The 12,659-nt window shown below is 41.0% G+C and overlaps 1 protein-coding gene across 1 annotated transcript in view; it reads left to right on the top strand.

The window, feature by feature from the left end:
* The window catches only part of PTAR1 (protein prenyltransferase alpha subunit repeat containing 1), a 46,627-nt gene that overhangs the window by 6,361 nt on the left and 27,607 nt on the right, over positions 1-12,659 (top strand). Inside the window, exons 2-3 of the mRNA XM_054031304.1 lie at positions 818-987; positions 8,373-8,439. Coding sequence (XP_053887279.1) covers positions 818-987; positions 8,373-8,439 — 237 coding nt within the window. The remainder of the gene's footprint in view (positions 1-817; positions 988-8,372; positions 8,440-12,659) is intronic.

Below are 12,659 nucleotides of genomic sequence, written 5' to 3' on the forward strand. Positions count from 1 at the left end.
TGGAGTGGCTGGGAGGTTGAGTGAATAAATAGGAGTGTCGTGGTTTTTTTTCTTTTTTCTTTCTCCCCTCATCATGGTAAAAGGGGGTATGTAGGGGTTTTTGGGGTTTTTTTTTTTTTTTAGCATAGGCTGGTAAACTTGCATGACAGGCTTGCAAGGTTTATGAAGTATATCTTGTCTGAATGAATAAATACAGTATATAACTTGGTCTCCAGATGAAGCCAAAAATATATATCCCTCGATGCAAGGTTGGGAAAAGTTTGCTCAAGAGCCACATCTAATTTTCATACTGGAACAGAGATGCAGCCTGTGGAGACTACACATTCCAGGATGCAAAGCTTGATCCTGAATCAAGTTGCCTAGCTAGATCACTTCAAAGATATGAGCTGCCTAGCACTTCCCCCTAAAAGATAAGGGGATAGCGACGGGCTCTGTTGTAGATGTCTGAGGTCCTCATATTGGCAATCACTGCCTCTTGCTTAACGTAGCTGGTAAAAAATTTACCCCATTGCCTTCTTCATAGAGTCTGAGAGAGATTTTAAGAAGCTTATTTGTTAAGTTAATTTTACTGTATGAGGCATTTAGTTAGGAAGGCGTATTTTAGTGGGATGTCTGGGAAGCTTTCAGGTTATGTTTTCTCACATCTGAAGTTCAAGAACCAAGAAGGTGGCAGAGGTAAAAGACATAGAAATCAGAAAAGGGAGAAAAATATGGGCCAAGTAGAATGGGAGAAGTGGGCAGACTGCTAACTTTAGAGTAATAACTGGTAAAAGCAAATAAGTAGTCTAATTATATTTTACTTGTGTTTATTTTTAAGAGATGAAATTGGGTTAATACCCTGTCCTGAAGCCAGGTATAACCGGAGCCCTATAGTCCTCGTAGAAAACAAGCTTGGCGTGGAGAGTTGGTGTGTCAAGCTTCTTTTGCCATATGTCCACAACAAACTCCTCCTCTATAGACAAAGAAAGCAATGGCTGAACAAAGATGGTAAGTTACTTGGCTGACTGAATTCCTGTATGTTTCCTAGTATATAGTTTCTGATCATCTCTGATACAACACAGTCCACTTTAAATGTATACTTGGTAGTGTATTGGAATAACCTAGTGAAATGGGGAGGGGGAGAGGAAATTGCAAGTTGTTTCTACCTAGTTGAGATTCCAACTCCTTTTTTGTCCCCAAGCTGTAAGTGGTGTAGAGAGAAGCTATTCCTTTGCCTAATTCAGGAGAAATGTTACTGTGTTGGGAGGAAATTTTATCTAACTCTCCTTGGTCAGGAGACTGGTGATATATAGCTCTTGGTGGAAGAGGAGTGAGGGATTTTCAAGGCTTATAGGACCCAAGGGGGAAATCGTTTATATAAACAAATCGATATTCTAGAGCTCCTGTTTACTTTACTAACTCACTTTCACAAATTTCTAAAGATATTGCTGACTTTGAATAGTTTTCACAGCCCTTTTCCTAAAAAGGATGTTAAGTTCTGCTTCATTTGTGGGAGTATAAGTTAGAGAGGAGGGAAGCTATGAAATTTGACAAATGACTTTTATGGATAAAATCACTCTTTTTCTGTAAAACAAAGTTGTGTTTTATGTAAGGTATGGATGAAGGGTAAGATCTGTCTAAGCAATGTGAAATTTCCCATTGTTATTCCATTGAAACATAGACTTTGTCTCTCTGTGAAAAACTGAAAATACCATATACCTCTTGTAAATGGACTGAAAACTCTGTTCAGTAGATTGGTACAGCAGCGTGGATGTTACCACCACAAATCTATTGCATTGTGGAGGGGTGGGTGGGAGAATCTCCTTCGAGTCACAGGATCATGCTAGTATCAGAGGGGTAGCTGTGTTAGTCTGAATCTGTAAAAAGCAACAGAGGGTCCTGTGGCTCCAATACTTCTGTCAGTCTTAAAGGTGCCACAGGACCCTCTGTTCCTTTTTATAGGATCATGCTAATATACTTTAAAAATGTGAACAAGAAAGGAAAGGAGGACTGTGTTGAAAGTGCTTTGCTACAGTGGCACGAGAATACTCAAACATCTTATAGGTCTATCATCATATCACACAATAGATTATAAGATGCACCCTTTCCTGCCCCAAAGCCGTGGAAAATAGAAGTGCGTTGCAGCATACCCTCATGGCCAATGGATTTGAGCTGTTTCAAACCAAAGGGTACATTGAACTCCAAAGTCCGTGGCCCCTCACAGATCGTGCCTTGCTGTCAGCACCCTCTCAGTCCTGGTGATTGTAGCTGTGACAAGATTACATGGGCACAAAGGCAACCTTAGGTAGGTTCTGAGATATTTAGAGCTTTTTTAGGTTAAAACCATTACCTTTAAATGACACTGGGAAACCAGGAGGCAGCTGATGCAAATCCTAGAATGCAATAGGGTCTCCTAATGAGATATACCACTTACTAAGTGAGCTGCAGTACTCTGCACCAGTTTGAGTTTCCAGGTAGATTTTAGATGTATCCCCAAGTAGGGTTTGCCTAGATTAGGGAAGGACATCTATATTCGCTAGTCCCAATTTTTCACTAGTGTAGACACGTCTTGATTTAGGTGGTTGGAGTCCACCGTAAGCGCTCCATTATTTATGTTTTACGTGAGGTGTAGAACTGGTTGTCTTCAACCTAATGTTGGCATGTTAGTCCCTTTTGAATTGCTAGCTCTCACAAGAGCTTCATATAATATATATATATTTATATTCTGGGTAATATGAAGGAAGATGTTTGAGCCTTCTGGGACTCTGCCTGTGAGCAGTCTAGAGATGGAGGAGGATGCCCATAATTAGGACTCTGTTTGTCACAGAGGTCACGGATTCCATGACTTCCTGCGATCTCTATGGCTTCTGCAGCGGCCACTGTGGCTGACCTGAAGACCACCCAAGTAGCTGACCCTGGAGCCAGCTGCTCAGGCAGCCCTGGGGACAGCCACACCAGCTGCTGCTGGTGCAGCTCTGCAGCCAGCCACACCAGCCTCTGCTGGAGTGACCCTGGCCCCGCTGCACCAGCCCTTGCTCTGGCAGCCCTGGGCAGCTGGCTCCAGGGACTGCCCTAGCAGCAGCCGATGCAGCTGGTCCTGGGGACCGCCTGAGCAGCAGTCCCAGGGGCAGCCGGAGCAGCTGCAGCTCAGCGGCTCCCGGCAGCGGTCCTGGGGGAGCTGGAGGAGTAGCAGATGGAGCAGCTATTGGCCTCCTGAGCCTCCCTCCCTCCCTCAGCGGTGGCCGGAGTAGCCACTGACCCCCTGGGCCTTCCTCCCAGCAGCAGGACCCCCGGGTCTCCCCAGATAGTGTCCCCTTCTCCCCCTCCCCCGCCCCCCCAAAAAGTATGTGGGTCATCTTTGTTTTTATTTGGCTGTACCAGAAAATAAAATAAAATAAATAAAAAACGTACAGCATCTAGGGCCGCATTCACTTCTTGCAGCTGAAGAGACTCTCCTCTCTGAAAGCAGCCCTGTGCAATGAGCAAGTATGCTGCTGCATTCTGCATAAACCTCACCCAGCAGCAAAGACCTGCTAAAAGTGAATTAAAAAGTAACCAAATCATCTGACCATAAGGCATGTCTTGCTTTTGCAGTACTGTCACAGGATAAATAAAGGAGCAGCAGAAAACCACTCCTATTTTGTCCTATGGCTGACGCGTGGCTTTCCATGGAAAGAATGGCAAAAAATGTCCCTAAAATTCATAAAGGGAACCATAGACTCAAAACCCTCACTTCTCTCAGAAAAAATTATCTGCTATTTTTGCAAGTAATGGCTAAGATGATTCTAAGTGAAGGAAGTGTACTTTTTCTGTTTGTCCTCTTCATGCATTTGACAACACTTTTTGTATAGTTTCACTCTATTCCCTGTATAGTCAATTGGCTTCCCTTGTTTATGTGGGTTTTTCACATGGCATTAGGGGCTGAAGTGTTTAACATAGTAAAATGTGATTTTTTTTTTTTTTTTTTTTTTTTTTTTTTTTTTTTTTACAGTCACAAAAGACAGAGGTACAGAAGTGTTATCTCTGAAACTACTCTAACTCTTTAGTCAGTTTAAATGGAATAATAAATAGACTTCAGGTTGGTGGTGTTCCTGATCCTTGACGTAATAAGGTTCACTAACTTGGAAATTTGTCTGATACATGGTTGTAATCCTTAATAGGATTAATTAACATTAGTTTGGCAAGTGCAGTCACATCAAGTATAAACAAAGTTTGTTTTTAAACTATTTTTAATGTCCGATTTAGCTTAGCTAAAACTTTGTTTAGCACAGTTGACCCATTGTATAGTGAGGCTACGTAGTAATTACACACAAAAACAAAATTGCAACCTTAACAATGATTTTTAAAGTCAAGCACTCAAAAGCTAGGAAAAAGCCAGAATTAAGGTTGCTTGTGCATCCTAGTACCAGTTTGCTGGCCCAGCCAATCCTACTTTTTCCCCCTTGAGGCTTGCTAAGTCCCGATCTCCCCACTGACTTTCCAGTTTTCCGCCCTGTCCCCGCACCCAAACATAGTTTCCTTGACCAGTCAGTCCCAGTCTCCCTCCAGCTCCTCATGCAGTCTGTGCTTCCCCCCCCCCCCCACTGGCTCCCACTCATTCTCCTCCTGGCTTCCTAGCCAGTTTCTCTCTCCTCCAGTGCCAGTCTTACCAGACTCCTGGTCTTAAACTAGTACTTTCCCTTCCCTTGGTCTATGTGTGGTTTTTTTGTTTTTTTTTGTTTTTGTCCCACATGCATTTGAAGCCAGCCACGGGGTCACTGAGGGCACAGGAGAGACATGCTCTTGGTTCCTGTGGCTGGCCCCACCTCACTCGACCCCAATTACCAAGCAAGTTCAAATTGCAGTTTTTTTTTCCAGAGGCTTATAATATGGCCATATTTGGGTGGATTTCCACAAGGACAGGAAAAAGGCACATTCCTGACAAAGGGCTCTCCTTTCCAAATTTCAAATCTCTGCTCCGAAGTATGGGGGCACTAGAGTATTTCAAAGAGAATGTTTACAATTTTTTTCTTCTTCTTCTTCTTAGCCTTGTTCTCAGAAACAGCTGAACCATTCTGGGTGAAATTTTCCAAAAACTTTCAGCATGAGACAGTTATCCAGCATGGAAAATTCAGCCCAAATGGTTAAAGTTTGGCCAAGTTACAAGCAACTGAAAACAGGGTCTTATAATGGGTATGTCAGGCAACCTTAATCATAAGCAGTGCTGTCTGCCCCACCTACAATATTACTTAAAGAATGGACTAAGGAAGGAAAACATACTATACCAGTGATGAGCTACATTGCAGGAATTGGTAATACCTTAGGTTAAGCATTTATTTATTAATGTACAAAATAAGATGCTCAGGGCTCTTTCTTGTCTTGAGAGGAAAGGAGGTTGCAATTTATAATACTGAACATTCAAGAGATTTTTCTGTTTTAATAATCACAGATTGGAGAAGCCACCAGAGGAATTATATGAAAATCCCAACTGCCCAAGTGGGGGAGTTACGCTGGTTCACATTTAGCAGTGATGTATGTCCATCTCTGTGTTTTCTTCCTTACAAGAAATGACCATTTTGTCATCTAGTAGGTTGCTTAGATGAATCTTGCATTTGTGGTGAATTTACTTTAGAAGAGTCATTATCTCCTTTATTATCTTGATCTATTTTGAAAAAGGATAAGTCTGACATGTTTGTATAACGTGATTTTTTTTTTTTTAAGTAATGGTGGTGTATTCAGAGCTTTTGCCTTTTATCATGTCTGTAACTATAAATAAATAGTATTTTAAAAAATTCCAAATATTTTAAATATTCCATTTTCTTATCATTGCTTCTCATTTTTGAGACGCTATTATGAAAAAGGTGTGTCTGAAGCAGGCACAACTTACTGCGCACCCCTGAATTGCTTTTGTTGCATCACTTGATGCTTGTGGTGATCTAGTAATGGGTAAAACCAGCAGTGCTTTTGCTAAGCCTCGTTGGTCAAGTTTTGGGTTGGCAAAACCCAAAACCATTAGGCCTGTAACCAGCAAAGTACTTAATCACATGTTTAACTTTAAGCACATGCGTAATCCCATGTACTTTTAATAGGACTATTCACATACTTTAAAATTAAGCATGTGCTTAAGTACTTTGCTGGATCAGGGCCTGCGTGAGCTGGTTTCAGGTCCCAGTTTGCCCAAACCATTAAAATCCAGATACAGGACTCTGGCTCATCTCTAATACACAATTTATTTATTTTTTCCAAGTTTTATGTAATTGGGTGGTACTGGCTGCACTTGAGCATATTGATAAGGTGGCCAAGGGATGAACTGATTCACTGCTTCAGGCTCCTAGACAGGAGCCTTGATGGCCAAGGCTATGGAACGTCACATGATTAAATTCACCTTTTTCTGGCAGAAATACCAAATGAAGGGTGAATCTGGCTAGGCTTGCCCAGAGAATTGCTTGTGGACCTCCCTGGGCCTTGGGGGATTAATGTTCCCCATTGTAGTTAATATAGGCAGTTGATTACTAGTTTTTTGTATGTCCAGTCATTTTAATTGAACCATCCATGGATTTAGCTCCCTGCAGATACCCCTTGCCTAGCTCTTAAAACAAATTGTAATCCAGTGTTGCTTCTTCATGAGGATGCAGCTGAACTGAAAATACTTGTTTTGTTGGCAAATTACTTTGGTGTACAACCTTTTTGAATATATTATGAACAGTAAGGAATCTAGACTAACAGTCTTGCGAGCAAAAGCACTGATAATTTTGCTTGTATTTTGGAGAAGATCTGTATGCTGCTGCTTCTCCTTACCCAGCTCATTTATATTTAAGAATTGTAATGCTGAGGAAGATTAATTGACCTGATCTTGTGACTTTTGGAAGCAAGAGTTAAAGAACCAAACCTGAGACATTGAGAATTATCACTGTGTTTTATGAGAGGCTGCACATAACACTAAGCTTTTTTTACCTAGGTAGGCATCAAACTAATTGATTAGTGCAGCAAAATACAGGAGGGAAAGGAAAGGCAAGGCTAGAATAAAATAACTCTTCTGTTTGTCAGCCACCCACGCAGCTCCTTCCAGTTTTATTACATCATTAAATATATGTAGAAATCTACAGTGTCTAAAGGGGAGTAGACAAACAGATGTTTATGGATATGTCTGTATTTCTTATTTAGTGATTAGTCATAGTATCTCAATCTTTGGAGAGGCAGCCTATTCAGAATCATTTAAAAGTATTTTCTGTTACGTAGTTGTGCAAGATTCTATGATTCTAACTTATTAAATGAATTTGTGATGTTCTCTGTTCCTAATGCATAGTTGTGGGGGATTTTCCCCTTCCATAGGTGCAATTTTTGTAGTGGTTATTTAGTTACAGGTAAAAGTGTGCAGCATAGAACAGCTATAGCAAATTGCTATCTGCAGTTCAGAGTTCTTAGACCAATGTCTAAAGGGGGAGGGATAGCTCAGTGGTTTGAGCATAGGCCTGCTAAACCCAGGGTTGTGAGTTCAGTCTTTGAGGGGGCCACTTAAGGATCTGGGGCAAAATCAGTACTTGGTCCTGCTAGTGAAGACAGGGGGCTGGACTCAATGACCTTTCAGGATGTCTTCCAGTTCTAGGAGATAGGATAGCTCCATATTTAAAAAAAAAAAAAAAAAAAAAAAAAAAAAATAGTTACGCTGTTCCAGGAGATGATTGTAGTTTTGAGTGGTAAGATCTCAATCGACAATTTTTCAACAACTTTAAGAACTTTGTGTGCGTTTAAGTCACACAGTGTATTTTCAATTTTAATAACTAAATGGACTAGAATGCTCAAAGATCTCGTACAATCTCTGTTTCAGAACTATCCAATAGCTTTTAATTCACTTGAGAATATTGTCTTTTTGAATCATAGTTGTCCAGTGGGAGGAGCGTCATGATTCCAAGTTATAATAGTGGAGTATGTAGATATCAGTGAACCCAAGAGGTGGGACTTATTTTAAGTACACTTCTACATCAATATAATGCGACCTAATATAACATGAATTCAGATATAATGTGGTAAAGCAGTGCTCTGGGGGGGCGGGGCTGCGCACTCTGGTGGATCAAAGCAAGTTCAATATAACGCGGTTTCACCTATAACACAGTAAGATTTGGGGGGGGGGGGGGGGCTCCTGAGGACAGCGTTATATCAAGGTAGAGTTGTACTTACCATGGAAGGCGAAGAAACTAAACCAACTATGTGTCAGCCTTCCAGTTTGAGCTACCTCTTTCTCTGGACTGGAACTCAGCAATATTCACGGAGGTGTGTTGCAGTAAGAACAAGTCAGAGAAAAGAGGCTTTGAGGAAGTATGGAGGCATAAAGAGGGGAGAAGCATTGATGTTTTATTTTACCACTGTTAATCATTCATGTGTTTTTGTTTGTTTTTGTTTTTTTAATCTTTTAGAATTGATAGATATCACGTGTACGCTGCTGCTGCTAAACCCAGACTTCACCACTGCATGGAATGTAAGGTATGTCACACTCAGCAAATGATATCACAAAGAGCTTGGCCAGCTGCCTTAAGTCTGAGTTTGCCATAAGCTTTGTTTTAAGTGGGATTTAACATCATAATGACTGCTGTTTTGATAAGATGTGCTGAAAGAACTTTTACAATCTTTTCCTTCCTGATTTCCTTTGTAGCTAATCTGTTGCATTTCACTGTGTGTGTGTGTGTGTGTGTATGTGTGTGTGTATGTATATATATATATATATATATATATATATATATATATATATATATATATATATATATAGTACAAATTAAGGGTTATGCCACTTTATCTGAAGAGATACGCAAGATAAAGAATATATTTTACCGAAGGACCATGGTTACTGGTCCTGTTCATGTATCAGTGAACATTTTTATCTTAGATCAAATTTAATATAAAACTGCATCTCTGCTTGCTAGCTAGCATATTTTGAGTCAGTGTGTTGTATGAGGTTATCCCTAATGAATAATTATGTGAACTATGATTCTTTGTTCACACTGTATTAAACTGGCTATAGAAGGTAGTTATCAATAAAATTTTTGCCAGGTAGCTTCTTTCAATGTAATCCATTAAGATAGTATGTTAAATACTTAGATTTTATATTGTCAGGAGGTAGGATGTTACACTCATCAAGACTTTACATTTGATCAGCATTTGGTTCACTCTTGCTGACAACAGGTAATGCAAATGAAGCTTTGCTCTAAAGAGCATTTCCATTCTTGCCTGACTCCTGGGGCAACTTAGGGAGCACTGAGCGGTCTGTTACTCTTGGGACAAGTCTACAATTAAAATGCTGCAGTGGCAGAGCTGCACCGCTGCCGTAGTGCTTCAGTGAAGATTCGACTGCGCTGACAAGAAAGCTAATTCAGCTCCATGAGCGGCAGTAGCTGTGTCGGTGGCAGAAACCCTGCCATCGACCTAGTGCTGTCTATCCTGGGGGCTAGGTCAGTACAGTCAAACCTCGCAATAACATGCCACGCGATAATGTGAATTTGGCTATAACGCAATCATAAGTTGGCTCCCCTTTAAGGGCGTAATACTGTTCATGTTTTGCCGGAATACTGTTTTTTATGACACTTATAAATAAACTGCATTCTTCCGGTCTTATAGGATAAAGCGACTCCTGGCCATTGCAGGCCCATGGCACTTAGCTCTCGGGTTGTACACGTGTATGGTGTTTGCCTATGAACTTGTTATTAATTTCCTATATTTTTTTAAAATATTTTACTATTATGGATACGCCAGTTCGCAAACACAAGTCATTTTCTGCCCAAGAGAAATTGTACGCCCTGGATCAATTAAAGAAGGGCAAACAAACTCAGCTTGCTAGAGATCTAGGAATTAGCGAGTCCACTCTGCGAGGGTGGAAAAAAGAAGAAAAGCTCCATAGCCTACCCTGTATTCTTGAAACAGAAACTGGTTTACAGGGTAAAAAGGTCAAGTTTGCTAATGACGAAAGCCTAGATTCAGCCTTGTACCAATGGTTTGTCCAGGCTCGCTCAGAAGGAGTTCCCATTTCTGGCCCTATTCTGAAAGCTCAAGCGGAGAAATTTGATCGCCTTATCAATGGAAATGAATCCAAATTTAAGGCGAGTAACGGATGGCTGGACAGATTAAAGAAAAGGCACACTATAAGCCAAGTTCTTGTGTCTGGGGAAATCCGCTCAGCTGATAAAGAGGCTGCTGATTCCTACCCAATTGAGCTTAAAAAAGCTTTAAGCAGAAGAAGGACCGAGTCACTCTTGTTTTGCGTCGTCAAGTCTGACAGCCACAAAGTCAGACCTCTGATGATGGGAAAAGCGAGGTCTCCCAGATGTTTTCATCATGTTAATATGAAGGACCTTCTCTTTGAATACACCAACAGCAAGAATGCATGGATGAATAGCTGCATATTTAAAGACTGATTCCATAAAACTTCTGTGCCAGCTGTTTGGGCTCATTTGCAAAAACTCAAGCAGGAGGAAAAACCTCTCCTCCTGCTGGATAATTGCCCTGCCCACCCCCCCCCACCCCCCCACCCCCAGCAGAAGATCTCGTCAGTCATGAGGGCAAGATTAAAGTCTCTTATCTCCTGAAGAACACTACATCAGAAATCCAGCCACTGGACCAAGGCATAATATTGGTATTTAAGCAAAACTATCATCACGAAATGATCAAGCGGATGGTAGCAGATAACAACTCCTCCGTCAACACATCACTGGCGTCACTCAACTTGAAAGAAGTCTGTCGCTTCAGCGGGAAAGCCTGGGATGCTGTCTCTGCACGTTGCATTGAACAATGCTGGATAAAGGGTCTTGGTCCAGCTTTTCTGTCATCTACACACGATGATGGTAACGACGACGAGCCTGAATTTACAAGATTCATTGAAGACGACGTACGTTTAGCCGAAGAAGCACTCAGAGAATACGAGCACAGTCCTCATGATCTCCTCAACTTGTTTTCAGCAGATGACATCTGCCCCATATATGAACACATCTCAGATGAAAAAATGGTTGCAAATGTCAACAGGAAGAATGAAGCTGCACCACCAGAGACTGAAGCCAGTGGCGCTAATGATGACGACGATGATGGCACCTCAACTCCCCCCACCAAAAGTGTCCGAGGCAGTAAAACACCTAGAAGCCAGTTTGAGGTGGCTGGAAACTCAAGATGTGGACAGCGTCAAAATCCTCCAACTCAGAAGCATTCTTGACTTTGCTAGAAGCCAACAGTCCGTGGCAAATAAGCAGACCACACTAGATAGTTTTTTTTTTTTTTAACAAGACTTAAACTGACCGGCTTGAAATGGTAAATTTTCATAACCCGGCTATAAAGCGACCCCACATTTATCGCTATCAAATTTTTTGGACCCCAATTATCCCGATATAGCAGGGTTTCACTGTATAACTGCATTGCTCAGGGATGTGAATTTTTTTTTTTTTTTTTTTTTTTTTTACACCTTTGAGTGACGTAGTTATGCTGATGTAAGTTTAGAGTGTAGACCTATCCGGAGATCCCTACCCACTGCAGACATGAGGAAGGGGGCTACTAGAATGAATGTGCATACACACTCTTTTCTTTCCAACCACCTGGGAAGAGAGGAAACTAAGTGCTCCTTGTCACTTAAGCACATCATAATAGTACTTAGCATTTTTATATTGCTTTACATGTAGGTTTGTAATTACTATTGTGCTCATTTTATAGTTAGGGAAACTCAGACAGGAAAGTAAAGCTATTTGCTCAGCCTGATATAGGAAATTGTTGGCAGAGCCAGGATTAGAACTCAGGACTTGATTCCATTCCCTGTACAGCACAGGACTTCACCAAGTGGATTAGAGTAATGGTCTATTTAGTCAACTATGCAATCTTGAAAAGTGGCTAATACTGGACACTTCACAGGAATTTGTCAGATCCACATAATGAACAACTTTAGAATAACCTGCTCATAAGGGAAGTTTTTTCCTAATGTAAGTGAGTAGTGGTTGGTTGATGCCCTGAATGCTACATCCCTTTTAAAATTATACCACCGTTTATGAAACTGGAAGTTATTATCCATGTCAATGGCTAACCCCTTTTTGAGTTCTACTAACCTTTTTTAATTTCTCCTAAGCTCTGGGTCTCTAACATTTTGAGGTAGAGTTCCACAGGTTAATTATATGTTGTGTAAAAGAGAAAGAAAGTATTCCTATTTCTTCTATCCGTTATTAAAGGCAGTTTTCTGCCCTTTAATTAGATGTCTCCTTGTTCCAGTATTGTGAGAGAAGGTGCTTGATTGACCTTCATTGCTGCTACTGCTTCTAGCCTTAGTCCCCTCTATATGGAGGTTAGCTTTTTGAATAGTCTTCTCCATTCCAGTCTGTCTTGAACCAGTTCCTCAGATACTCCACAGCTAATCAAATCTTTTTGTATAACATCCATCCATATAGTTCTGGGTCTTCTGACCCTTCTCTTACCCTCTGCTTCCGAGTTTAATACCCTGTTTCCTCTATGTACTTCAGATGGTTTGAGCATGTGAAATGAAGATCAAAGCTGGAATTCCCTCAGCTTCTCTGTAATTGGTACCACCTTCACACTTCCCTCTGATTCGTTCGTTACAAACATGAGATTGACCTTTTCCATAGCTGTCATTATTTTAATTCTACCTCCATCAGGATGTTGCACCTTGATTATTTTGACTCTAATATTCCATTTGCTAATGGCACTGCTGGTCATCCAAGCTGAAT

The sequence above is a fragment of the Malaclemys terrapin genome, chromosome 6 (assembly GCF_027887155.1).
Source record: "Malaclemys terrapin pileata isolate rMalTer1 chromosome 6, rMalTer1.hap1, whole genome shotgun sequence".
In the NCBI taxonomy this organism is placed as follows: Eukaryota; Metazoa; Chordata; order Testudines; family Emydidae; genus Malaclemys; species Malaclemys terrapin.